General features: G+C 52.2%; 1 protein-coding gene and 1 long non-coding RNA gene across 10 annotated transcripts in view; one reads left to right on the forward strand and one right to left on the reverse strand.

Annotated features, from left to right (window-relative positions):
- The first annotated feature begins 3,463 nt into the window (after nucleotides 1-3,463).
- Nucleotides 3,464-27,162, forward strand: part of GTF2IRD1 (GTF2I repeat domain containing 1) — a 93,740-nt gene continuing 70,041 nt past the window's right edge. For 4 of the 9 annotated variants that reach the window (XM_084764565.1, XM_084764566.1, XM_084764571.1 and 1 more), the window contains exon 1: nucleotides 3,465-3,737. Coding sequence is in view for 1 of the 9 variants with exons in the window: in XM_084764568.1 (XP_084620694.1) it covers nucleotides 3,998-4,138 (141 nt within the window). In the remaining 8 variants the exon portion in view is untranslated. Of the gene's footprint in view, nucleotides 3,738-3,853; nucleotides 4,139-16,111; nucleotides 16,250-27,162 lie in introns of those variants that run through there. The other 5 variants (XM_084764564.1, XM_084764567.1, XM_084764569.1 and 2 more) reach the window with 4 other exon arrangements.
- Nucleotides 13,048-15,975, reverse strand: LOC311587635. The gene is made up of 3 exons (XR_014775924.1): nucleotides 15,775-15,975; nucleotides 13,752-14,310; nucleotides 13,048-13,698 (listed from the first exon to the last, which is right to left on the reverse strand). It is a non-coding gene; the product is annotated as an uncharacterized lncRNA (long non-coding RNA).

The raw sequence follows: 27,162 nt of genomic DNA on the forward strand, positions 1-27,162 counted from the left end.
CACCCCCCCCAAAAAAAAAGAAGAAGAACCTAAGCTACTCCCAGCACTTGGGAGGCAGAGGCAGGAGGAATGCTTTGAGTTCGAGGCCAGCCTGGTCTATACTCAGAGTCCAGGACAGCCAAGGCTAAACAAAGAAACCCTGTCTCAAAAAAGAAAAAAACCAAACAAAAACCTAAGCTACTGAGCTACCATCTCAGACCCTTAACATTTTTATTTGTTTTTCTTTTTAACAAGAGTCTTACTATGTAATCCTGGAACTCACTTTGTAGACCAAGTTGGCTTTGAACTTGCAAGGATCTATCTGCCTCTGTCTCCCAAGTCTCAGGACTAAACCCCTTTTATTTATTTTTTATTTTACGTGCATTGGTGTTTTGCCTGCATATATGAGTGAGGGTGTCTGATCTTGGAATTCTAGACAGTTGTGAGCTGCCATGTGGGTGCTGGGAATTGAACCTAGGCCCTTTGGAAGAGCAGTCAGTACTCTTAACCACTCAGCCATCTCTCCAGACCCAAACTCGTTTTATTTTAAGGCAAGTTCTTATGTAGCCTGGAGTAGCTTTAAACTTTTTTCTTTTTCTTTCTTCCTTCCTTCCTTCCTTCCTTTCTTTCTTTCTTTCTTTCTTTCTTTCTTTCTTTCTTTCTTTCTGAGACAGAGTTTCTCCGTGTAGCCTTGGCTGCCCTGGACTTGCTTTGTAGACTAGGATGGCCTTGAACTCACAGCGATCCGCTTGCCTCTGCCTCCCAAGTGCTGGGATTAAAGGCGTGCGCCACCACGCCTGGCTGCTTCTTTTCTTTTTTAAAATTTTATTTACCTTTATTTTATGTGCACTGGTATTTTGCCTGCATGTATGTCTGCGTGAAGGTGGCAGATATTGGAGTTACATACAGTTGTGAGCTGCCATGTGGGTGCTGGGATTTGAATCTCGGTCCTTTGGAAGAGTGGTCAGTGCTCTTAACTGCTGACCCATCTCTCCAGCTCTCAGATAATGAATTTTCAATTTCCTGCCTCAGACCCCGAGCAGCTGGGATAGCAAGCATGTCACTTGGACCGAACTTATACCTAAGTGTCTAGCAGATGCCTAACAAATGATGGCTGTTCTCAGTGTTATGCACTGTGGGAGTCAGACTGTGGTTGGCAGAGAGGCTATAGGAAGGAGGAAGTGGAAACTCAGACAGGGGAACTGCCAAGGCAAGCCCCAGGTCACGTGGGTAGAAAGTAGAAGAGCCGGGATTTGAACTCACACAGTCAGCTGCCAGACCACTGATAGCTGTATTGGCCTTGGTGTCACACTAGGGTAGATGCCATGCAAGTGGGTCAGAGGGACCATTTAGGTGGCCTCAAGGCATCCTTAGGTCTCTAGGGGCTATCACCTATGGCCTCATTCTGGATTCCTGGTGCCCGAACTCCTTTGTGGGCACAAGGGCCCCCTCTGGTTTCTCCTTGGCCTTCTGAGAGGAGGAGCTCCCTGGAGATGCTCATTCAAGGTTATTAAATTGTCACTAAGGTCTGGGCTGAATATGTATGTATGAGGAGACCTGGAAGGAGACCAGGTAAGGCTCTGTTAAGATCTGGTAGACTCTCTGTGGGCAGTGGTGGCGCACGCCTTTAATCCCAGTATTTGGGAGGCAGAGGCAGGTAGATCTCTATGAGTTCGAGGCCAGCCTGGTCCAGGAAGTGAGTCCAGGACATCCAAGGCTACACAAAGAAACCCTGTCTTGAAAAACCAAACCAAAAAATAAAGAAAGAAAGGAAGAAAGAAAGAAAACTATCTGATAGGTTCTTGTTTTGTTTTGAGACCGAGTTTCCCTGTGTAGCCTTGGCGGTCCTGGAACTCACTCTGTAGACCAAGCTGCCCTTGAACTCAGCTATCCTCCTGCCTCTGCCTCTGGAGCGCTGGGACTAAAGGCGTGCGCCACCACTGCCTTGCAGGATCATGTAGATTCTTGTTTATTTTTATGATAGCCTGTCATGTAGCCCAGGCTTGCCTCAAACTTACTTTGCTGCTTTGGATGACCTTGGATTCCAATCCTCTCCAGGTGAGTGTCCTCAAACTCTCAAACTCTCAGCCATCCTGTTGCCTCAGACTCCCAGGCCCTGGGATTATAGATGAGAGCCGCTAAGCCTAGCTCTTAAAAAGAAAAGAAAAGAAAAGAAATATTAAGCAGGTCATGGTGGCTCATGCCTTTAATCCCACCATTTGGGAAGCAGAGGCAAAGCAGATCTCTGTGAGTTCAAGGCCAGCCTGGTCTACAAAGAGAGTTCTGGGACAGCCAGGGCTACACAGAGAAACCCCTGTCTCCAAAAACCAAAAGCCAAAACCAAAGCAAACCAAAAATATTATTTAAAAACAAGGAGTCTCTAAGCCCAGACTGGCCTAGAATTTTCTATGAAGCTCAGTCCAACATGAATTCGTGATCCTCCTGCCTCAGCCTCCTGAGTGCCCGGTCTACAGGCGCGTTCTACCATGTCCAGTTTCTGTTTACCTCTGACTTACTGCACCTGAGACAGGACCTCCCTCGGTGGTTTGGGGAGTTTCCTGGTACATGTCTCTCTTTCTCTGTTCTGCCTACTCCAGCAAAGGCTTAGCTGGGGACTCAGGGGACCACCTGGTTACCAACTGCTGGGTTGACTTGGAGCATATGGCTTTGGGGAGGCTGGGGGGAGGTGTCCCCCTCCATTTAGTAGCATACAGGAAGTCAGATGGAGGGTAAATTAAAAACTGGGTCCCAGAACTCTGTGGTGGCGCCCAGTAGTAATCCCAGTATTTGGGAAGTAGAGGCAGGGAGGATCAGGAGTTAAGGTCATTCTCTCATTCTCGGCTACCTCCAGTTTGAGGCCAGTGTAGGGTATGGGAAACTGTCCTAAAATAACAGCAATAAGGGCTTTAGGACGCAGTTGTGTTAATAACGCGGTTGCCTTGCATGCAGGAAGCTCTGGGTTCGAGTCCTTCCTGGGGTAGGTGAAAGGCTGTAATCCCAGCACCTGGGAGGTGGAGCCAGGAGGCTCAGGTGTTCAAGGCTATCCTCTGTTTCAGTTCCTAAGTGTTCAGGACCCTAGTTAGTTTGACTGCTGCCTGGATTTTATGAGATCCTGAGATGAAAATAAATAAATAAAAAGGCCTGGGTCAGGCCATCTAAGATGGAAACCTGGGGTCCCTCCCTTCCGACCTTGGACACTGGGGGTGGGGGTGGGGGAATAAGAGTGACCAGCAGGGCAAGCCATCCAGGGATCCTCCAGCCGTCCTCTGAGTGACCTTGATGTATCCTGATCTCCCAGGGGATGGGGTTCTAATCCGTGGCTGGGGGAGTCTCAAGGCTCTAAGGTTGTGAGTCCTCCCCCACGGTGGCACGGGGCGGGCCGTGCGGGCTAATCCCGTATGTAAATGACAGCCAATGGAGGGTGGTGTTGCGCGGGGCTGGGATTAGGGCCGGGGCGAATGGCTGGCAATCTTACTGGGATTACAGAACAAAGAGAGAACCTCCCAGAGCCCGGGCTCGGCTTCGCGCTCGCTCTGCGCCCCGCCCTCCGCCGCAACCCGCGCCGGGGGTGGGGGCCCCGCGCAGCCCCCGGCCGGCCGCCCGCACCGCGTCCGCCCTCCTTCCCTCCCTCCCTCCCTCCACTGATCCTGTCCCCCATTCCCGGATTATTAACTCAGCAACCAGAGGCGACTGGATTCACCGAGTCCTGGCCGCCGGGCCGGGGCCGGGGCGCCCGGAGCGCTTGGGGATCCTGCAAGGTAAAAAAGGAGAAAGTTTGACTGGGGGTGGGGTGGGAGTGGGGGATGGGATGGAGGATGATGGAGAGGGGGTGCTCCGGAGCTTGCCTTGGCCTTGAGCCCCTATTTTGTACACCTCCCCCCTTTCAGTGTGTTGTGTGCATGGGAGGTCCCTTCCCCTCCCCTCCCCCTCCAGGTGTCTCAATTCTAAGGCCCGCCTTTTGGGGTGTGTGTGCACGTGATCGGGATTATAATTCGAGTTTGGAGGGGGATGGGTTGGGATGGTCAGTTTCTCCCCTCCGGATACCTGCTGGAATCGGGAAAGCAGTCACCCCTCTCACCCTCACATTCCCTGGAGGTGGAGAGAGAGGCGCCCCACTGGCCTGGAGCCCGGCAGGCCTGGATACAGTTGGGCGAATGAGGTCAGTGGTACTGCCCTGCCGTGGGAGGTTGGTGGAGGGGGCGTCGGAAAGAAGCTTTCTTCCTCCCCCCCCCCCTTTTCCTCTCCTGTCTCCCAACGCTCAAGCTGAGTCCGCGCACTGCCCCAGAGCGGCGGTTTCTTTTCGGGGGGTCAGCCTGGAAAGGGGCTGGCTTTCATGGGAGCCGGACTCCTTTGGTTGGTTGGGGGTGAGGGTAAAAAGACTTAGGGTGGCAGTTAAGAGGCGCACAGAGGGTGCCAAGGTACAAGTTGGGGGAGCCTCGGCTGTGGGTGGTCTCTGAGTTCTTGAAGAGGAGGGGGAGGGGCCAAAGGGTTCTTTAGAGTCTCCCCATCCGGAGTCTCTAGGAGTGATCGTGTGATTCGTGTGACCCCCCAGCTTTGCAGTCAGGCAGGGACTGAGAGTGCGACCTTTCCCGGGCCTAGGCCCCAGGGAAACTGGGGGGAGGGAGGGGGGACCGTGGCTCTCAGAGTTTGGCTGTTCTGTCCGGAGGCTAGCGGAGCTCTAGTTTGGCTTCGGGTCTGGCGACCCGGCCTCCCAGGAGTAGACTAGACGTGGTAGTTCCTGGTGAAGTGAAAGAGCTCAGGAGCTGGGCTCAACGCTGGAGTGTGTATCTGGAATGTGGGCTGTGATGGCTGGGCTTGGGCAGCTTTTTAGAAGAGCGGGGAATTTCAAGGGTCTTCTCTCTTTCTCTCGGCTCAGAGTGCTGGCCTGCTCCTGGGTGGTCAGTGGTCAGTGTTTCCGTGTTCCTCTGTTGTGGCCCTCGAGTCTCTGGCCCTGGGAGGTGCCTTGATCCGGTCATTTATTTTAGCAGCGTCATTCCCAGAGGGAAAGGGCATGGCATCGATTATTTATTCTATTTGGAGCAAGAGGAAGTGGTAGGAGGCTGGTGGCTGGCAACTGGGAGGGGCTGGGCAGTGGGGCATCAAAGTGGGGGTGCCCATACTGTCCCGTGTCGGGTCCATCAAAGTCACTTTGTTTAGTGATCCAGGAGTGTGTGAGGTTGACTTTGGACCCTTTCGAGAATCTACCAGCAGACCTAGAAACAGGCCTTAGCGTGGAGGTGAGGGGGGTTATCAGAACCCCCTAGCCTGCTTCTGGGCTGTGGAAGGGTTTAGACTGTATCTCATTGTATAACCAGCCCCAAGGATGACCTAGAAAATTGCCAGTTCCAACTCTTAAGGGTCCCAGTGGATCCCAGCCGGCTAACAAGGAAGGACTGGATCTCTCCTTGTCTGGTCATTGGTCCTCAGAGTTTGGTCTTGGGGACAGTATCTTGAGAGGCATGCCTAACTTCCTTAAGTGCTTTGCCTTCTAAACACAAGGGAGAAGGGTCATTTCTTCCCAGTATACTAGTGTCATTTTTGCTGTCATCTAAGGCAGGCTCCCAGGAGCCTAGCCCGGTCTCTGACACACGCGGCGGTCTAATGCCTGGTACTTGGAGATAGTCCGAGAGGCAGACATAATAATAGAGGTCTCGGAGGCAGCTGCTCATTTGCTGCATGTGCAAAGGTCGGGGCGTGCACGCTTGGGTAATAGCTGGGTTGCTGGAGACCTGAGTTGAGCTTCCCTGGTGAGAAGGCATGGGATGTTCACCATGTCTTGAGTGTGACCTCGGGACCACAGTCAGCATCTCCTGGCCTGGATCCTGGCTTTTGTTTTCTGGTTTTTTCCCACTTTGGCCCACCTGTGACACCTGGCAGCACTCACGGAATCCTTCTGTCCACCTGGCTAAGGGAGGCTGTGTAAACCTATAGAATTTTCCTCTTTTCTTTCAAACTTCAAGACCTGGCTAGTTATGTTTTGTCCCCCAGAGCCTGCCACATCTGTGTTTCCATACCGTCCTGGCTTTCTCCTCTCGCTATCTTGCTTGGCTGTTCAAGGGTGTCCCTTTTGATTGTACTAGATATAAGTGTGTGGGGGGGAGGGGAGCATGAGACTTACTTGTTGAGTGGCTGCGTGTTGGAGTAAGTAAACGAGTGAATGGAATCCTCTCTTCTTTCTCTCTGTGTATGTCTGTATGTGTCTGTAGGCTGAAATATACCCTACGCTAACTAGGTCCTTGCCCTATAGCTCCTGCTGACCTGAGAGGGCAATCCTCCTGCCTCAACCTCCCAAATGCTGGGATTATACTCTAGTAGTAGTCCTCATGTCTTTCAGGGACGTCTTTCATTCCAAGGGACACCCTGTCAGTTTCCCCAACCTATGTATTCCCCTAAACACAAGCCTGCCACTGTACTCCCCAGTGTGGTGATTTGTCCTGCATCTTGATGTTCAGATGTGTGTGTGTGTGTGTGTGTGTGTGTGTGTGTGTGTGGCAAGCAGCCAGTGCCACAAGCCAGCTGCCTGGGGCCTCTGGAAACCTTGACAGACACTTGAAAAGCAGGATTTGGGAGGTTTAATTCAGAAGCTCCCGGGAACGGAACAGGATCCTGGCTGAGGGCTCAGACCTCACACTGTGGTGTTTTCTTATTTTCTTTATTCGTATTTAAACACTGTCTCACTATGTAGCCCAGGTTGTCCTTGAACTCCTGATCCTCCTGCCTCAGACCTCCCAGGTCCTAGGATTGCAGGCTTGACCTGAGTTCAGATTGCATAAAGGCACTCCCAGATGAAGAGAGACGGAGAGGTGGACCCTTCAGAGAGTAGAGTAGTCCCAACGGAGACTTAGAAGGAAGGTGAGAATAGAGGAATTTTAATCCAGCAACATGGCTGCTCTAGCGAGGGATCACATCCAAAGATTTAGGTCTTTGTGTGATCTGGCTGGAGTACAGACACACCCTTAGTGCACACCTTTAATCCCTTTGGCCGGAGTATAGACATGACACACCTTTTATCCCTCTGGCTGGAATTTAGTACACACCTTTCATCCCAAACAATGATGTCTAATTGAGGGTCATACAAAGTGATGAATCAGAGAAAGATTTGACAGACCAAGTCAGAGATCAGATAAGCTCAACTCTCATGAGAACAGACAGGAAAGAGAAGCTACTTAGGAGCAATACAGAGAGAGAGAGAGGAGAGATAGATAAATAGACAGATAGATAGATAGATAGAACGTGTGTGTGTGTGTGTGTGTGTGTGTGTGTGTGTGTGTTAGCGAGGGAGTTGGTGGAGACAGTACAGTAGAGGTTTAGGAGCGCAGTGCAGATCAGTTGAATGCAGCTGAGTTTGTGAAGTTCAGAGGCAGTTTTTTCCAAGCCAAGCAATTCAGTGAGAAGTGGAAAGAAGCCAGTTCAGATCAGTCAGCTTCGACCCAGCACTCAGGAGGCAGAGGCAGGCAGATCTCTGTGAGTTCGAGGCCAGCCTGGTCTACAAAGTGAGTCCAGGACAGCCAAGGCTACACAGAGAAACCCTGTCTCAAAAACCAAAAACAAACAACAACCACAACAACAGCAACAAAAATCAGTCAGCTTCAAGAGGAGTTTTGAGCTAGAACAGCTGAATTGAACCAACCAGCTAGAGTTAACTAGAAAGTGTGAGCTTATTCGGCAGTAAGTCTCAGAGGCTGAGAATATTCTAGGCCTAGGTTAGCAGGCAGAGACTAGAAGGTGAAGCCTTCAAGGACCGGGCTTGCAGAACATTGGATTGTTTGGAGGCTAGAAGCTTCCAGGCCTAGGCCTAGGAATAGTTAGATACAAACGCTCTGGGCTCAGCCCAAGCCGTGGATTTGTAAACCTTGGGTACCACTTTCATCTCCTCCCCTCATCGGAGGAAATGAAAACATTTATAGGTGAGAAAGATGGATTCCTGGCCTGGAGGACTGGAGAGCCCCTGGTCAGCAGGCTTGTTGTGGTCTGACAACCCTGATTTGAGCTGCTGGGGAGATAGGTAGGTAGAGTGCTTGGCACCAATCAGGAGGACCCAAGTTCAAACCCAGCACTCCTGTAAAAGGCCAGGCATGGCAGTGCACACTTGTCATTCCAGTACTGGGGACGTGGGGACAGATGGACCCCTGAGGCTTGCTGGCCAGCTTGCTTACTTAGCCTATTTGGTGAGTGCTCGGTCCCCAGCAAAAGGTCTGGTCTTAGTAAACCAACAAACAAGGCCTTCAGGTGGTGCAGGCATCACTTGGCAAAAGTAGAGGCAGGTGGATGGATTACTGTGCATGAGGCCAGCCCTGGTCTACATAGTGAGTTCCAGGCCAGCTGGGGCACATAGTAAGCCTCTGTCTCAAAAACAAAACAAACAAAACCAAGGTGGACAACTCCTTTGGAGGAACAATCCCTGAGGGTTGACTCCGGGCTTCTGCATTCGATTGCACGCACACATAACACACACCACCAACAATAACAAAGCCAGTGGCTCTCCACCCTCCTAATGCTGAGACCCTTTAATACAGTTCCCCCATGTTGTATTGACCCCTGATGATAAAATTATTTTTGTTGCTACTTCCTAAATGTAACTTTGCTATTGCTGTGAATCATATTGTAACATCTGTGTCTTAGGCCATCTCTGTTAAAGAGTCCTTCAGTGCCCCACCTCCCAAGTGGGGCTCTACCTACAGGTTCAGGAACGCTGCAATAAATAAATAAAAGAAGAGTGATGCTTCTCTGACTCTACCTCGTTTCTGGACTTCCTGTTTTGACGGTCACTTGGGTTCAGGGGCTTACTGAGGGTGGACAGGAGACGTGTGGGAAGCTGGGGAGCCTGGGTTTCCCTTGCAGCGCTCCCCATGCCTTGCCCTATGACCCAAGAGGAACCTCTGCCCCTGCCTCTGCACCCAGCTTGGGTCATAGTTCCTACAAGGACCCAGCTGACACGGCGTGTGGTTGGATGCTTAGTTGCAGACCCAGTGTCCCAGTGATGGCTGTCAGCAGGACGAGGCTCAGAGTGCCAGCTTGTTGGAGATGCATTTAGGTTTTCTTCCATGGATGGACTTTATCCCTCTATGGGTGTGGGGTGAGTCATGGCCCTGTTCTGGACAGGGAGTGTAGGACGCTCATCCACAAACACCTTTCTTTCTGACCCCCAAGCGGAGCCTGGTTGACCTGGAGCTATTTGCAGGTCCACCTGTCTCCCTCCTTCAGGGCCACCTGCTCCTGAAGTCCAGATTTAGCTAATAAAAATAAGGACGCCTGGTTAAATTTGGACTGCAGATAAGTCAGGGATGACGCAGTTCTACTGAGAACTACTGTTCGTTTAAGAAGTACCCTGATCTGGAGATCCTGGAGTTTATCTGCCAGCCCTGTAGTTTTGTCCTTTTGGGGCCTGAGGGGTCCAGGAGAAGAGGTGGGGGCCGGGTCAGGACACACCTAGGGCTCTAGGGACAGTTAGAGCAAGCTGGCCTGATGTATAGTCCTGTGTGTGTGTGTGTGTCTGTGTCTGTCTGTCTGTCTGTCTGTCTAAGTGTATCTGTGTCTGTGTGTGTGTGTATGTGAGAGAGAGAGAGAGAGAGAGAGAGAGAGACAGACAGACAGACAGACAGACAGACAAGACAGACAGACAGACAGAGGAGAAGGCTAGAGTTTATCCTTGGGTATTTTGTTTCTTAGGAGCTCTTTTCTTTGTATTGTTTTTCCACTTTGTTTTTTGTTTTTGTTTTTGTTTTTGAGACAGGGTCTCTCTGTGTAGCCTTGGCTGTCCTGGAGTCACTTTGTAGACCAGGCTGGCCTCGAACTCACAGTAATCCGCCTGCTTCTACCTACTGAGTGCCGGGATTAAAAGCATGTGCCACCACGTCTGGCTCCGCCTTGGTTTTGTTTAGATTTATTTTATTTTTAATTCTGGGGGAGAGGGCACAAGTGGAAGACCAAGGTGACTGATCTCCTGGACCTGGAGTAACAGACAGCTGTGAGTCACCTGCCATGGGTGCTAGGAACCAAAAGTGAGTCCTCTGTAAGGACAGTACATGCTCCTAGCCATGGAGCGATTTCTCTAGCCCCCTCCACCTTGAGTTTTGAGACAGGGTCTCTCTTTGGCCTAGAGTTTGCCAAGTAAGCTTGGTTGCCTGTCCAGTGAGCCTCAGGGATCTGCCTCCCGAGTGCTGGGATTACAGGCGTGTGCGGCCCCCCCCCCCCCCCCCCCCCGCTCCTTCCACCATGCTGGTCCTGGGGATTGACCTCCGGCCATCGGCTTTGGTGGCAAGCAGGGTTAGCCACCGAGCCATTTGACTGACTCTCATCCTTTGCTTTTTTTTTTTTTTTTTAAAATATGGGCTCTGGAGATTGATTTTAAGTCCTCGTGTTTGTGCTCCAAGCACATTATAAACTTTGTGTGTGGGAGCGTGTGCATGTGTGTGCATGCGATATCCCAGCTTGCGTGTGGAGGTCAGAGGACAGGAGGCAGTTCCCTCCTCCCACCGCGTTGGTTGTAAGACTGAAATTGGCTGAACAGGAGGCAAAGTGCTTAAATCTGGAGTCATCCTACCTGGTGTCTTTAACTTCTTTTTTGGAGTTTACACGGTTTACTTCACTCTGGGGCCTAAGGGCCACCTTCGCCAGAGGGGTCTGTTCCACACGAAGATTTAGGGCTCTCAGATCCCAAGCTCTTGTTTTGGAGTCTATTCTGGGGAGGCGGAGGCAGGAGGATCTCTTCTATTAAGTTCAAGGCCCAGACCGGGTCTACATTGTGTAGCTGGGGCTACACAGTGAGACCCTGTCAGATTGGTAAAGCCAAAACTGAGCAGTAGGAGGCAGTTTCTCTGCCGTCCCCTTCTTAGTGTCAAGATGGGAGTCTCCCATCTCTTCCTACGATGGTCACAGGCTGGGGAGAAAGGCTGCCTCCCTGGGTGGGGGCGGGGCATGGGACGCACCCAGCAAATGTATCTTGGCCCGTTATGCCTACAACTGAATACTGTAGACTGGGTAGGAGTTTTTAGTTTATAGTTCTTAGGGCATGAGATTAAGGGGCCCACATCTTTTTTTTTTCCCTAGACAGGGGTTCTCCATGTAGCCTTGGCTGTCCTGGACTCACTTTGTAAACCAGGCTGGCCTCAAACTCGCAGAGATCTACCTGCCTATGACTCCCTGAGTGCTGGGATTAAAGGCATATGCCATCTTGCAAGATTTTAAAAAAAAATTTTTTTTTTTGAGACAGGATATAGCTCTGGCTAGCCTGGAGCTTGCTATGTAGATCACCACGCCCCACTGTGGGAGCCTTCCTGATGGTGGGGCCGTTCTGATAGGAATTTGAGGAGTACATGGCCGTATAAACAAGTTTGAGTTTCTGTTCCTTTTGTAAATGTTTTTATTTATTTATTATTATTAATTGTTTTGTTTTATGTGTATTAGTGTTTTGCATGCATGGTTTTGTGTGTGTGTGTGTGTGTGTGTGTGTGTGTGTGTGTGTGTGTGTGTGTGTGTGTACCAGCTGCATGCCTGGTACCCGGAGAGTTCAGAAGAGGGCATCAGATCCTTTGGCACTGGATTTACAGACAGCTTCAAGCCACCGTCTAAGTGCTGAGAATCGGACCCTGGTCCTTTGCAAGATCAAGTGCTAACCACGAACCGTCTCTCTAGCCCTGAGATTTCATTTTTAATTGTCATGTGTGTATGTGTTTGTGCGAATGTGGGTTTGTGCATCTGTGCAGCCCGGAAGAGGGCATCAGATTCCCTGGAGCTGGAGTCATAGGTGGTGTGAGCTGCCACACATGGGTGGTGGGAACCAAACCCAGGTCCTTTTGAAGAGCAAGAAGTAGTTTCTTTTCTTTCTTCCTTAAAAAATTTTTTTTCTTTATTTATTTTCTGTATATGAGCGCTCTATCTGCACTCCAGAAGAGGGCACCAGATCTCATTATAGATGGTTGTGAGCCACCACATAGTTGCTGGGAATTGAACTCAGGACCTTTGGAAGAACAGTCAGTACTGTTAACCTCTAAGCTATCTCTCCAGCCCTGTAGTAAGTGCTTTTAATCAGAGTCATCTTTCCTGCCCCTCTCTTCCCTTAAAACCCTACCAACGCCATCATGGCGGCTTGCTTCTCATGACCTCACCAATGCAATGCTCTCATTTAGGTCCCATTTCTTACCACCTCACAATGAGGGTAAATTTCTTTTCTTTTTTTCCCCCTTCCCCACCCCCCAGACAAGAGTTTCTTTGTGTAGCCTTGGCTGTCTTGGAACTCACTCTGTAGACCAGACTGGCTTCACACCATCTGGACAATTGGCTTCTATTTATTTATTTGAATTAATTAATTTGAGACAGGGCTTCTCTGTGTATCCCTGGCTGTCCTGGAACTTGCTCTGTAGACCAGGCTGGCCTCCAACTCAGAGATCTGTTTGCCTCTGCCTCCCTGAGTGCTGGGATTAAAAGCATGTGCCACTACGCCCAGCCTTTTTTTTTTTTTTAATGTGCATTGGTATTTTGCTTGCATGTATGTCTGTGTGATGGTGTTAGATTTTGGAGTTACAGATAGTTGTGAGCTGTCATGTGGGTGCTGGGAAATTGAACCCCAGTCTGCTAGAAGACAAGTCAGTGCTCTTAACCCCTGAGCCAAACCTCCAGCCCCATTGTGTGTTTTTCTTAATAATCCTATGTTCACTTCCTGTCAACTGGTTCCTTGCTCCGCCTCTTGACCTGTGGTTGACCTTATTTAATTCTGTTTACAATATTCAAGCAGAAAGCTCTTAGACTAGAGGTGTGTGCCAAGGCTGAGCCACACCACAACTAAAACCAGATTTTCCCAGTAAACAACACAATCTCAGGGTTCACAGTGTGATTGGATATCCTGCCACAGGCCTGTGAGATGGGTCAGTGGAGAAAGAGACATTCATTTGCCGTCCAAACTTGATGACCTGCATTTAAGTTCTGGAATCCACATGGTGGAAGAAGAGAACCAACTCCTGGAAGTTGTCCTCTGACCTCCACGTGTGGGCCCAGCACATCCATTATACACGCACACACCAGTAATAAAAATAAAATACATTTGTTTATTTATTAATTTACTTTTTGTTTCTTCTTGGGGGGGGTTGGTTTTTCGAGACAGGGTTTCTCTGTGTTAGCCTTGGCTGTCCTAGACTTACTTTGTAGACCAGGCTGGCCTTGAACTCACAGCGATCCGCCCGTCTCTGCCTCCCGAGTGCTGGGATTAAAGGCGTGCGCCACCACACCCGGCTTACTTTTTGTTTCTTGAGACAGGGTTTCTTTGTGTGGCCTTGGCTGTCCTGGACTAACTTTGTAGACCAGGCTGGCCTCGAACTCATGGAGATCGGCCTGCCTCTGCCTCCCAAGTGCTGGGATCAAAGGCGTGTGTCACCGCCGCCTGGTAACACGATCCTACCTTTATCAGAGCAAGGGCCAGTCCTTCAGTCCCATTGTAGTAGCTCATCGGCCCCCATCCCTGACAGTTATTGACCAGTGTTCTGTCTCTAGTCGTAACACTTCTAGAGCCTTACATAGATGGGGTGACAGAGCATGTTGGCCTTGGAGACGAATTTCTTCCACTCAGTGATGCCCTTGGTGTGGCGTGCACCAGGACTAAGTCCTTTCGATCTCTTTCACCTCACCTCCATTGAATCAATGGCCTTACATTTGCCAGGCAGATGCTCTGTTCCTGACTCACACACCTGGGGGATTCTGGGCCAGTACTCTACTGCTGAGCCACACCTCCTGCACCTCACTGGGGGATTCTAGGCCAGTACTCTACTGCTGAGCCACACCTCCTGCACCTCACTGGGGGATTCTAGGCAGGCTTTCTACAAGTCAGCTAAATCCCTAATCTCTCTATTTGAGACAAGGTCTCTGTGTAGACCAGGTTGGCCAAGGACTCATTTTGTAAAATAGACAAGGCTCAAACGCCTTTTCCTCCTGCCTTATCAGTACCTCAGATACTGGGCTTACAGGTGTTCCACACCAGGCCTGGCTCTTGTCAGTCACTTGACTAGGACCCGGTGTCCTGGTTGTGCCATATACGCACATCCTCAGCCTCATCTCAGTGGCAATCCAAGCTTTCCCGAGGAGTTTGTGTGCTTAGCTTGGGACTGTCCAAAACCAGGGAGCCTCTTTCTTTCCCCTTTGTTCAGGAGTGTCTTCCCTGCCCCCTTTGGGAGCTGACCCTGGGCCAGGAATACACCCACTTTCTGGTCTCAGGAGCTGGAATTTCATCCTGCGTTTCTGGTGACTCACCCAGCGAGCCCCTGCGATGAAATTACACCTTCCTGCTGCTGCCCTCGGGGGGAGCCTCTGGTCCTGGATTCTCTGCCTCCCAGGTGGGCTCTGCTGTAGGGCCGAGAGAGCCAAAGTTGGGATGGTGCCAGGCGGGGAGCCGTCTGCTGAGTGACGTCATAACCATCTCTTAGGTTCCCTTTGCACCAGCCGGGAGTCGGGGTGTGGTTGGGGTGTGTGGGGGGGTCCCTAGTTATGTGTCAACAACTGTAGCTGCTTTGTTTGGTGTGGAAATTCCAAGTGTCTTTACTGGGTGGGGAAGCAGGATGAGAGGGCCATGTGGCCCTCACAACCGTGACGTGACTTATGGGAGACAAAATAAAGCTGTATTACCTTGGGCAGTGTGGGTGTGGGTGGGTGTCTTTGTATGATGGGGCCCTTCCCCCTCCTCTTTTTTTTTTTTCTTCCCTCTTCTCTATAGAGGCAGGGCCTCAGGTTGCCCTCTAACTCAGTATTTAGCTAAGAATGACCTTGAACATCTTTTCTCCTTGCCTCCACCTCCCAAGTGCTGGGCGTACAGGCTTTTACTTGTAGGCTTGGTTTATGAAGTGCTAGCTAGGGTTTGAACAGTGTTTGGTGCATGCTGGGCAAGCACTCTACAGCTGAGTCCCCTGTCTTGGATTCTCTCTCTCTCTCTCTCTCTCTCTGTGTGTGACTATTTACTGTGTGCGCGTGCGTGTGCCACAGCATGCGTGTCGAGGTCAGAGGGCAATTTGTGGAACTCTGTTGCCTCCTTCCACCGTGTGGGTTCTGGGGGTTGCGCTAAGGTGTGGTGGCAAGTCTCCCTAAGCCAACTTGCCTGTCCATTTATTTTTATTTATTTATTTATTCTTACTATTATTATTTTTTTCTGAGACAGGGTTTCTCTGTGTAGCCTTGGCTGTCCTCGACTTATTTTCTAGACCAGGCTGGCCTCGAACTCACAGTGATCCGCTTGCCTCTGCATCCCGAGTGCTGGAGGATTAAAGGCGTGGGCCACCACTCCCTGGCTTTGCCTGTTCACTTTCGAGATGACATCGTACTGTATAGTTCGGGTTGTTCTTGAACTCTTGGTCCTCCTGGCTCGGCTTCCTGAGTGCTGGGGTCACAGTTGTACACTACCACTCCTAACACAGATCTGTCCCTCGCTCCCTCTGTCCCTCCCTCCCTCCCTCCCTTCTCAGTACTGTGGCTGGAACCCAGGGCTTCACACATGTTAGGCAAGCTTTCAACAGTTAAGCTACAGCGCCAGCCATGAGTTTGGGGGGGGGGGGTTTCAAAACATTTTGTTTATGTATGGTTATTCTGGCCTTCCCCCGACAAGTTTTGCTAACCTTCAGCACCCCACCCCCAACCCACACCCCATGTTTTTCCTGCATCCCTCTCCATCTCCTGAAGTCCATAATGGTTGGACCCTTGGGACCAGCCCTCAGTGAGAGGCTCTGGGAAATTCTAGGCCAGTAGCTGGTGAAGATGGGACCGGAATACCCCCATGCAGCTCATCAGTAAAACAGAACCCCTCCTCCCCAGCCCACCCACCTCCAGGGTGGTCCTGGTGCCTTCTGGGGGGTTCTTGTGACTGGGCCAGGTTGGTCTCTTGTTTGTCTAGGAGCTGGTTTTTCAGGAATTGCAGCTTCTAGCAGCAGCAAGGCCCAGGCTGGGGGTGAATGGGGCCCTGCAAGGGAGGCGACTCCCCTCTTCTCCCAGGGGCCCTGGCTTCCAGGTGTCAACCTAGCTCCCGCCCTGCTCCCAGGCAGGTGGGCAAAACCGCATCCTCCTCTTTGATCCGGATCCATCGCCCGCCCACCCTGGGCCAGCCACAGCCTGAGACGCTGTGGTCTCAAGCACCTCCAAGCCCAAATGCTCTTTGGTCTTCCTGAGTCAGAGGCCATGGCATCGCCGCAGGGCGTCCCCAGCTCACAGCGGGGGTGCAGGGCAAGCAGCAGGGCCTTTGAAGCCAGGCAGGAGGGGGTTCGAGTTCCAGCTTGACCACTGACCTGCCCAGAGGCCTCAGGCAAGTGACATCACCTTCATCATGGGAACAAAGAGGAATCATGGGGGGGGAGGGGAATTTCTTGTGTGTGTGTGTGTGTGTGGTGTGTACACTAAGGTACACATGTGGGTCCCAGGGATTGAACTTGGGCCATCAGGCCTGGCATCAAGCACTTTACCTGCTGAGGCTCCCATCTCTGTTTTTGAGAACAGGGTCTTATGTTAGCCCCTGATGGTCTTCAAGCCGTTGTGTAGCTGAGGGTGGCTTTGACCTTCTGTTTCTTAAATCTTTTTTGTGTGTGCATGTGTGTGCACAAGCATAAGTGTGTATGTCACGGAGTTCATGTGGACTTCATCTTTGGTGTCTGGTCCTTAGCTTTCATCTTCTTCTTCTTCTTCTTTTGGTTTTTCGAGACAGGGTTTCTCTGTGTAGCCTTGGCTATCCTGGACCCGCATTGTAGACCAGGCTGGCCTCGAACTCACAGCGATCCACCTGCCTCTGCCTCCCGAGTGCTGGGATCTAAAGTGTACGCTGCCATCACTGCTGCCGCCACCACCCAGCTATAAAGAATGTTTTTATATTTCCTGTCTGTTGCCTGGGCCCAATAACTGCTTGCAGGTCTCAGCTTGGAAAACCTTTTTTGTGGCGAGTGTCCTTGATCTTCTCCGCTTCTCCAAGCTTGTGTTATGAATGCCTCCTCTGGGTCTTGCCACCTGATGAGCTTTGAGGCCCAGCCACAAATGAGAGACCCGCCCTTCTGTTTGTCACCTTCATGGACAGAGTGGCCGTTCTAATCTAGGTTACAGTCGCGTCCCTGAGCATCCTGCCCCGTAATCAAGAGGTTTCAGGACATACCTGCCAACTTGTGGACCAAGTTGGATCCCAAGTACCAGGCAAGCTTGTACAGATCAGCAAAGCGCTGTGCCAGAGTAGGAAGCAAGCCAAACGTGGTGGCCTGCACTTTCAATCCCAGCGTTTAGGAGGCAGAGGCAAGCACATCTCTGTGAGTTCGAGGCCAGCCTGGTCTGCATAGCAAATTTCAGGGCAGCCAGCGCTCTGTAGTGAGATACCGGACACTGTTTCAAATAAAACAAAACAAAAATTAGGAAGTAAGCCAGGCCATGAGTGGTGCATACCTGGAACCTCAGCATTCAGGATGTCAAGGTCAGCCTTGGTTGGATAGCAAGTTCAAAGCTAGCCTGGGCTACTTGAGATCCTGTCTCATGCCACTGAGTCCCCTGTACTTACTGTGGTGATGGTGGTGGTGGGCTAGACAGTGAGTCTCCTGGGAGGCTGTGGGCTATTCCGTGGCAGGCAGGATGGGGAAAGTAGTCATCAAGACTGGCCAGAGCAGCATCTTAAATCCCAGGAGAGGACGAGGAAATGGAATGCTGGGAAGCCCGGGCGAGTTTGGTTGTGGTCCATAGGAGAGAGAGAGGTTCAGGGCTTCACTGTTCAGAAGCCCTGGTGTCCCCTAGAGGAACTCTTAAGCCTCCTTACGTCCACGTGAACCCCACAAAACATAGTGCTTGCGGTTTGATAGGTGATGGGGGTGCTAACAATCCAGGTTGGGGCCTCGGGGGACTCTGATGGGTGGGAGCAGATGGCGCATCTCACTTGTTGTCCCATCCTGGGATGAGTACATGCAGTCTTAGGAATGGAAGCTCTAGAGTTTATTCTTTTTGATCTTAAACCCAGGGTCCTCCCCTGCCTCCATCCTACAGATGGAGGGAGGGATCACATGCAAGGTTTGCTTTGTTGTGGATGTTTTATCTCTAGTGGCTGGGCTGCATCTATTCATATTCTCCCTGTCTCTCTCTCTCTGTCTCTCTCTCTGTCCCCCCCCTCTCTGTTTTATTTTTATTCCCCCCCCCCCACAGGGTCTCTTTGTGTTAGGCTTGGCTGTCCTGGACTCACTTTGTAGACCAGGCTGGTCTCAAACTCACAGCGATCCACTGGCTTTTTTTAAATGTACATCAGTGTTTTGCCTGCATATATGTTTGTGTGAGGGTGTCAGATTCCCCTGGAGGTGGAGTTACAGGCAGTTGTGAGCTGTCGTGTGGGTGCTGGGAATTGAACCCAGGTCCTCTAGAAGAGCAACCAGTGCTCTTAATTGCTGAGCCATCCCTCCAGCCTCCTATATCCATCCTGTTAAGGTTACCAGGAGCTCTGAAGGCTTCTGAGCATGGGTGTGAAGATGAAAGGTGGGCAGGGCAGCAAGTCAGGGGGCAGGGGTGTGGCTCAGCTGGAGAGCATTTGCCTAGAATCCCCCAGTGAGGGGCTGGGGTGTGGCTCAGCTGGAGAGCATTTGCCTGGAATCCCCCAGTGAGGGGCTGGGGTGTGGCTCAGCTGGAGAGCATTTGCCTGGAATCCCCCAGTGAGGGGCTAGGGTGTGGCTCAGCTGGAGAGCATTTGCCTGGAATCCCCCAGTGAGGGGCTGGGGTGTGGCTCAGCTGGAGAGCATTTGCCTGGAATCCCCCAGTGAGGGGCTGGGGTGTGGCTCAGTGGTAGAGCACCTGCCTAGAATCCCCCAGTGAGGGGCTGGAGTGTGGCTCAGTGGTAGAGCTCCTGCCTAGAATCCCCCAGTGAGGGGCTGGAGTGTGGCTCAGTGGTAGAGCACCTGCCTAGAATCCCCCAGTGAGGGGCTGGGGTGTGGCTCAGTGGTAGAGCACCTGCCTAGAATCCCCCAGTGAGGGGCTGGAGTGTGGCTCAGTGATAGAGCTCCTGCCTAGAATCCTCCAGTGAGGGGCTGGGGTGTGGCTCAGTGGTAGAGCACCTGCCTAGAATCCCCAGTGAGGGGCTGGGGTGTGACTCAGTGGTAGAGCACCTGCCTAGAATCCCCCAGTGAGGGGCTGGAGTGTGGCTCAGTGATAGAGCTCCTGCCTAGAATCCTCCAGTGAGGGGCTGGGGTGTGGCTCAGTGGTAGAGCACCTGCCTAGAATCCCCAGTGAGGGGCTGGGGTGTGACTCAGTGGTAGAGCACCTGCCTAGAATCCCCCAGTGAGGGGCTGGGGTGTGGCTCAGTGGTAGAGCACCTGCCTAGAATCCTCCAGTGAGGGGCTGGAGTGTGGCTCAGTGATAGAGCTCCTGCCTAGAATCCTCCAGTGAGGGGCTGGGGTGTGGCTCAGTGGTAGAGCACCTGCCTAGAATCCCCCAGTGAGGGGCTGGGGTGTGGCTCAGTGGTAGAGCTCCTGCCTAGAATCCTTCAGTGAGGGGCTGGGGTGTGGCTCAGCTGGAGAGCTCCTGCCTTGAATCCCCCAGTGAGGGGGTGTTTAAGGTGTGGCTCAGGTGTAAGACTCTTAGGTAGCATTCAGAAGGCTCCCAGGAGTTGGAGAAGGCAGTGGGGGTAAGCCTAAAGCAGCAGAGCAATGTGGTAGACACATGCAGTCCCAACACTCCAGAGACTGAGGCAAGAGCCTGAACAGTTTCCAACAACAGTAGTGCCTGCCAGAGCTCAGCCGTGTGGCCTGGGAGCCTAGGGTCCTGGATGCTGGTGGAGGAACCTTATAGACTTAGTCAGTGCTTCCTCATAACTGCCTTTTCCAAACTTACCCGCCTCACCACAGCTGGCTCTGTTCCTACTTTTTCATTCCCAAAGTGCCACCCAGTCACTGGAACCAGCATTCCCGATCAGCTGCCAGTCCCCCATCCTGTCCCTATTGGCTAATTGCTGCTTCCCAGCTTCTCAGGCTGGGCATGTGGTCCAGCTGGGCGAGAGCTTGTGTACCGTGCACGAGGTTCCTCTCCGCCGCACATAACCTGGGCGTGGTGGTGCACGGCCGTAATCCCAGCAGTGGGAGACGAAGGTCAACCTCAGTTACATAGGGAGTTTGAGACCGGCCTAGGCTACATGAGACTTTGTCTTAAACAACAAAACCCTTTCTCTTTTCTGCCCTAGGGACGGTAGCCCGCTCACGAGGTGTGGGTTTCTGTCCAATTAATCAGAGTCACACAGCGATTAGGTTAGGCTGGCGTAGGACTGAGACTGGGTGAGTCGGGGCTGGGATGGAATCCCTGAAGAGAAGTTTCTTGGATGATGTGGCATAGGCGCTGCGTTGGGCGTTTAGGTTCCTGACAACGTCCTGCGCCAGGTGCCCGGGGATATAACCCGCCTGCCATCCTGCCCACACGCGTTCTCTGTCACTTCCGGGCTTCTCTCCCTTTCTATGTCCCCCTGGGTTGCCCCTTCCCCGACTTCTTTCTCTCCCTTCCTCCCTTCGACAACAAATCTCCTTATGCCAAATATGTGGTGTGGAGGCCTGTTTATCAATATTATAATAAAAGGGGTTAGAGCGAGAGTAGACAGGAGCTGGCGAGCGTTCAGGTAGAGGCAGGAGTCAGCCGGACGGGGTGGGGATGGGGGAGGGGGGGGGCGGAATGACTATAGAAAATGTTGTGGAATGGGCTCAGATAGTGGAAGAGATTAGAGTGAGGAAGAAGGGGTTGTAGAGTCCGCCCTGCTGGGGCTGAGGCCAGGAGAGCCCTCCCGTCACTAACTCCTAGTTGAAGTTCTGCTTGCGCATAGCGAAACAGGTTGTAGTGGGTAGGTGTGGATGATGCCTAGTCTCTCTCAGGAGGTGTCCTGATCTGCTTGGCACCGCCTTCCCTGGGGCTCTTCTCTCATCCCATTGGTTCAGAGGGTAGAAGGGCAGGCAGTGGTGGGCGGGGCAGCCGGGCCTAGCCAGCTCCCTGGGTTAGATCATCCCAGAGCCTTTGGCTGTTTTCCACGCAGCCTTCATTTCCCGACATGAAAAGACCTGATGCCCCGCCACCTCCCAGATCTTCTCAGAAGGCGTGTTTACGTCTAGCAAGGGGGCTCTCCAGAGACACCAGCAGGACCTCCCACCACAGCCTCGCCCCTGGGCCTGGCGCTGCCTCAACTCTGGCTTCTCTGCACTCCGTCCTGACACCCATCCTGTACTGTAACAAATAAATATATTGGTATACCCGTGTGGAAAAGCATGCATCTGCAGCTGGGAGCCAGGGCTTCCTGGGCTTCCAGCTGAATGATAGGTTTGCGTGTCTCGCTCTGCTCCGCCTGTGTGTGGAGGTGACATAGACACTATGGGAGCTGACGTCAGAGCGATGAGGGACGAGGTAGCATGTGGTGATCACAGTTGCTCAGTAACCAGCGCTCAGGGTTGCCTAGCCTGGTGTCAGATGCTGTCCGTGTGGCCTTACATACAGTCCTCACTGTGTCCCGAGCAGATACCCTTTGGCTATGAGGCAGCTGAGACAAGGAGAGGCACTTGCAAAGAGGCCAGGGTTCTGCCTCTGAGCCACATCCCAGCCCCTCACTGGGGGATGCTAGGCAGGTGCTCTACCACTGAGCCACACCCCAGCCCCTCACTGGGGGATTCTAGGCAGGTGCTCTACCACTGAGCCACACCCCCAGCCCCTCACTGGGGGATTCTAGGCAGGTGCTCTACCACTGAGCCACACCCCCAGCCCCTCACTGGGGGATTCTAGGCAGGTGCTCTACCACTGAGCCACACCCCCAGCCCCTCACTGGGGGATTCTAGGCAGGTGCTCTACCACTGAGCCACACCCCCAGCCCCTCACTGGGGGATTCTAGGCAGGTGCTCTACCACTGAGCCACACCCCAGCCCCTCACTGGGGGATTCTAGGCAGGTGTTCTACCACTGAGCCACATCCCCAGCCCCTCACTGGGGGATTCTAGGCAGGTGCTCTACCACTGAGCCACACCCCTGCATCTCACTGGGGGATTCTAGGCAGGGGCTCTACCACTGAGCCACACCCCCAGCCCCTCACTGGGGGATTCTAGGCAGGTGCTCTACCACTGAGCCACACCCCAGCCCCTTACTGGGGGATTCTAGGCAGGTGCTCGACCACTGAGCCACACCCCTGCCCCTCACTGGGGAATTCTAGGCAGATTTTAGTGTCTATAGGAAGGTTTTATGTGCCAGCGCTGGCACCCTCTACTTCCTCATCTGCCAATTGTTCAGTCACCCCCACACACCATTTAAGTTGAGGACAGATGGATCATCTGTATTGTGATGACTCCATAAGATTATCTAGCCTAGAACTGGGAATGCAGTTCCATGGCTACAGCACTTGCCTTCTATGTAGGAAACCATGGATTCCATCCTCAACACCATGGAAGCTAAGTGTGCCCTCATGCACATGGTTCCCATCCCTGGTAAGGGGCAGGCAGGAGGATCAGGAGTTCAAGGCCATCCTCAGCCTCATCGTAAATTGGGAGGCCAACCCTGGGCTACTTAAGACTCTATCTCAAGCAAGCAAGCAATGTGTTTTTTTGACTTAGCGCCGGCGTCACGTGCATCCTTAGTTTGTTGGTGTGTGCCTGGGGTGTGTGCACAACACAGGAAGTGGCCAACAATGCTTTTCTCCCAGCATTCCGTGGTTGCTCCTTGATGTTCCTTGGTGTATGAATACTCAGAGTACTTGCTGTATACCACTTGGCGCCCTCTCATAGCAGTGGACAGAACAACAACAACAAAAAAAGGGAGGTTGGTGGGGCTACCATCTCCTACCATATCCAGCTTTTGGGTCTGCCTTCCCGTCAGGTGGAAGGTAACAGAAACTGGCCATGGTATAGGAACCCTTTATTGTGTTTTGACAGGTGGTCATCTGAGTGTCTAGCCAGTGTCATTGCCTGTGGAAAGGGTGTGGAGTCTGGGTGTCCTACTGGACTTGGGCATATATGGTGGGGAGGAGCCGTGTGGAAAGATGGTCCTCAACCCGGAGGGGTACGTGTCTCCATTCAACCCTGGGTCCTTCTCAAAGAAGGAAGCTTCTTAAAAGTCCCCCCTACCCCCTTCTCTTTGGAGACAGGGTTTCTCTGTATAGCCCTGGCTATCCTGGAACTCTGTAGACCAGGCTGGGCTCGAACTCCCAGAGATCCATCTGCCTCCGCCTCCTGAGTGCTGGGAATTAAAGGGTGTGCCACCACGCCCGGCCCTGTGTCTTTTTCTTACCAGACTCTCAGAGCCTCCACTTTCCATTCCGCCTGCCTCTCAAGCCCCTGGCCTCAGCCCCAGCCCATCTGTCTTGGTGTCCTTCCTGACCTTTGACCTGCCTCCCCTAGGGTGTCAGTGAACCATCTCTTTCGCCCTCCCTAATTCCACCCCCTACCCCGACCCCTGTTGTTCTGTCTCCTGTGTTTCTGTCCTTGCTCTCCCACCTCTTGGCCTCCACTTGAGGTCGCCAATGTACTGTCCATATTTCTCAGTCCCAGTCCAGGGACCCTGCCCCACGGACCCCTCAGCCTGCATGTGCCGTGGGCATCCTTTTCTCTGAGGCCCACCCCCTTCCTTTCCATCCAGCTGACTTTCTTTCCTAGGGTCCCAGCATCCATGAGAAAGTTTGGGTTGGACATTTGGGACTACTCCAGATGTGTCCTCCTCAGGACCCTTTACGCTCCCCCTCTCCCCATCACTGCTCTGATGTTTTCCTATCTGCTTCAGGCTTGGCATAACCCCCCACTTCCCAAAATCTACTCTCGACCCCGGTGGGGGCATCGCACCTGCTTTAAACCCTGCAATGGATGGCTCCGGTTTGCTCAAATGTCCTTCATCCCAGAGCCTTAAGGCCCATCTTTGTATTTTTTCAGCCATCACTTCCTGTTCCTCACCTCAGCACTTCAACCCTGATCCTCACCTCACCCACTCGCCCAGCCTCCAGCCAAGGCCACTGCCCTGCTCAACCCTGACCACGACACGTGGGCGGCCCAGGCTGGCGGCTGGGTTTCCTGGGCAGGCAGTCATTTGGCAATCCTTCAAAGTCTGTGGCCTGGGAGGTGGGTACTTTGGGCCGGGGTGGGGCAGGCGTCCCCCTTGATGACTGCATTGCTGAGGTCAGCTCTGGCATCCTTTTCCATTGGGGAGCCCCTCCCCCCCCCATCCCCGATCGCCTCCCATCATTTCGTGGTTCTTGCTTGTCACTAATTTTGTCTTCGGAGGGGTTTTGCTTGTTTTGTTTTTGAGGTAAGGTTTTATATAGCCCAGGCTGGCTTCAAGCGGGCTTAGCTTATGCATTGCTGGTGATGGAGTCCAGGCTTTGTGAGTGCTGGGGAACATGTTTTACCAGCCGACCTACATTCCTTTTGCCACCGTATTTCTACCTTGGATAGAAGTGCAGTCGTAGTAAAACGAACAAATATTGCTGGTGCATCCCAGCACTGGGGAGTCGGAGGCAGGAAGATCAGAAGTTCAAAGTCATCCTCAGCTACCTAGCAACTTTGCAGCCAGCGTGGGCTACATAAGAAAGACTGTATCTCAAAAAAAAAAGGGGGGGGGGAACTGGGGCTCAGTTGGTAGAGTGCTTGTCCTGTATCCCATCCTTAGTGCTTGCTACATGTATTGGGGTGGTATGACACACGACTGTCCTTCAGCAACATGTAGGGTGTTGAAATGGGAGGAACAGGATTCAGTTATCGTCAGCTATGTCGAGAATTAGAGGCCAGCATGGGCTGATTGAGACCCAGCCTCAAAAAGCAAAACAACAAAAACCACACACACACACACACACACACACATACACACACACACTGGTTTTAATTCCAGTAGCCAATTTTGTTGTCATTGAGATGTCCCTGCCCTCTTGAAGCCCAAACATGCTGGGGGGTAGTCATGTCCCTGTATGTGTGACCATTCCTATCTTTGTGTGCTTGTGTGTGTGTGTGTGTGTGTGTGTGGGTGGGTGTTTGCATGCGCACATGCGCTCCAGGGCACACCCACAGAGGCTGTGGTTGTGGGAAGTCCTGTGTCTGGGTACCTGGCCAGATGTCCCCTCTGCTGGACCAGGGGCTTGTTTCACTGCCTAGTCAGAGGCTGCCCTGTGGGGAACAGTAACCAAGCCCCAGGAGGGGCCCCCACGGCTTGGAGATTAGTCTCCAAGGCCACGCTGCCAGTTGCCATAGGCACTCAGGTCCCAGATAGCACTGTGATTTCTCATCCTGGTCACGCAGGCGGCTGCCAGTGTCGCCTGCCAGGAGCCAGGCTTTAAATAACTGGTGGAAATCTGACCCTCCAAAGGAACTGTCTGCCTACCAAGGCCTGGCCTCTCCCTCCTAGGTGCAGACTCAGGGCAGCTACACCCCTCCTGCTATCACCTTCCCTCCCCCCCCCCCCATCTCCCCTTGATGGGGGGGGAGAGGCATGGAAAGACCTAGGTCCCTGGGAAGACTCTAAGCCTCAGTACACAGGGGGTGGGGGTGGAGAGGTTGGGGGTGGGGGTGGGGGTGGGGGGAAGACTCATATCCCTATCCTGAGACTTTTTTTTTAATTTAGTTTTTTAATTTATGTGCATTGGTGTGAAAGTGTCAGATCTTGGAGTTACAGACAAGTTGTGAGCTGCCATATGGGTGCTGGGAATTGAACCCGGGTCCTTTGGAAGAGCAGACAATGCTCTTAACCACTGAGCCATCTCTCCAGCCCCCTACCCTGAGACTTTGACCCTTTACTCTGTAGCCTACCCCCTAAGAATCTAGACTTGTGAAGAGAACAGACTTCTAATAGCCATCCTTGAAACATGTCCCTGTCCCTCAGCCCCACTGTCCTCCGCATCACTAGAAGGTGGCATGAATCCCGGCCCTGGAGCCTGGTGCCTGCTTCCTGGCCTTCGCCTTGCCTGGGGCCCCCTTTCCTGTCTTGAGGGTGAGGCGGCATTGCTGAATGTTTGTGTTTCTTTTTCTTTTTAATTTTTAAATATTTACTTTTAAGATATCTTTTTTTTTTTTTTTAAGATTTACTTTGATCTATTTTTGCCTGTGTGTATATGGGGAGGTCAAAGGGCGACTTTCAGGCACGAGCTCTCTTCCTTCTACCGTGTTGGTCTGGGGATTGTGCCCCGTGTGCTCAGGCTTTGGAGGCAAGTGCCGTGCCATGCTCGCTGGCCCTGTTTTGTTTTGTTTTAAGGGATTGAAGCCTCTGCCTTTGCTCTCCAAGGTTATAAAGTAACACCGGGGCGCCTTAAGTCATTTACAGAACAGAAAACAGTAAAAAGAAGAAAAAGCCAGGGGTGAGGGTGGGGTGGGTGGTTTAGGCTTGCGATCCACACTGGGGGTGGAGGTGGGGGGCGGTGGGGATGGGGTAGTGGAGTGAGGGGGGAGGTGGGGACGGCGTGGTGGGGGTTGGGGGGGAGAGTGGGAAAGTACATCCTCAGCTTCTTAGCCAGTTAGAGACCATTCCTGGCTATAGGAGACCCAGTTGGGGCCCAAGGATGGAGCTCAGTTCGGGGAGTGAGCGCTTACCTGCTACATAGCCCTCCTTGGATGCTACTTCCAGAACCTTGTAAGCCGGTTGCCGTGACAAACGCCTACAATCCTAGTGCTCGGATCACAGTGCTGAGAGTTCAAGGTCATCTATAGCAACGTACTGAGTCTGAGGCTAGCCCCATCTAGGTGAGAGTCTGTCTCACACGGGGTATGACAAGGAGAAGAAAAACCTAGGTATGTCATGGTACCACATGCTTGGCATCCGAGCTGCTGAGCACATAGAACACAAGGTTAGGGTTAGCCAGAGTTGACTTTAAGAGCCTGTGTAAAATGAAAATAAACATGAAAAACATTATGTATTCCAAGTGATGACCATAGTAATATTTTGTTTTTACAAACCAGACCCCTTTACCAGCCCCCCAGTTGCCTGTAGTCCCCAGCCCCCTGACTCTTCTAAGATACTCAACCACTTGACTGTTCCTTCTTTTCATGTGTGTTACATTGTATCTGTGCATGTATATATGCCTGTTCACATGTGTGGCTGTGCACATGGGTGGAGAACCAACGGGGATGGTGGGAACTTTCCTTAGTTTCCCTCTCGCCTTGTTCACTGAGGCAGGGTCTGCTAGCCGCCCCCAGAGCATGCCAACAAGGCTTAGTCTTTATTTTTTATTTTATTTTATTTTATTTTTGGTTTTTTCGAGACAGGGTTTCTCTGTGTAGCCTTGACTGTCCTG

The sequence above is a fragment of the Acomys minous genome (assembly GCF_964271855.1).
Source record: "Acomys minous genome assembly, chromosome: 16".
NCBI classification, from domain to species: Eukaryota; Metazoa; Chordata; class Mammalia; order Rodentia; family Muridae; genus Acomys; species Acomys minous.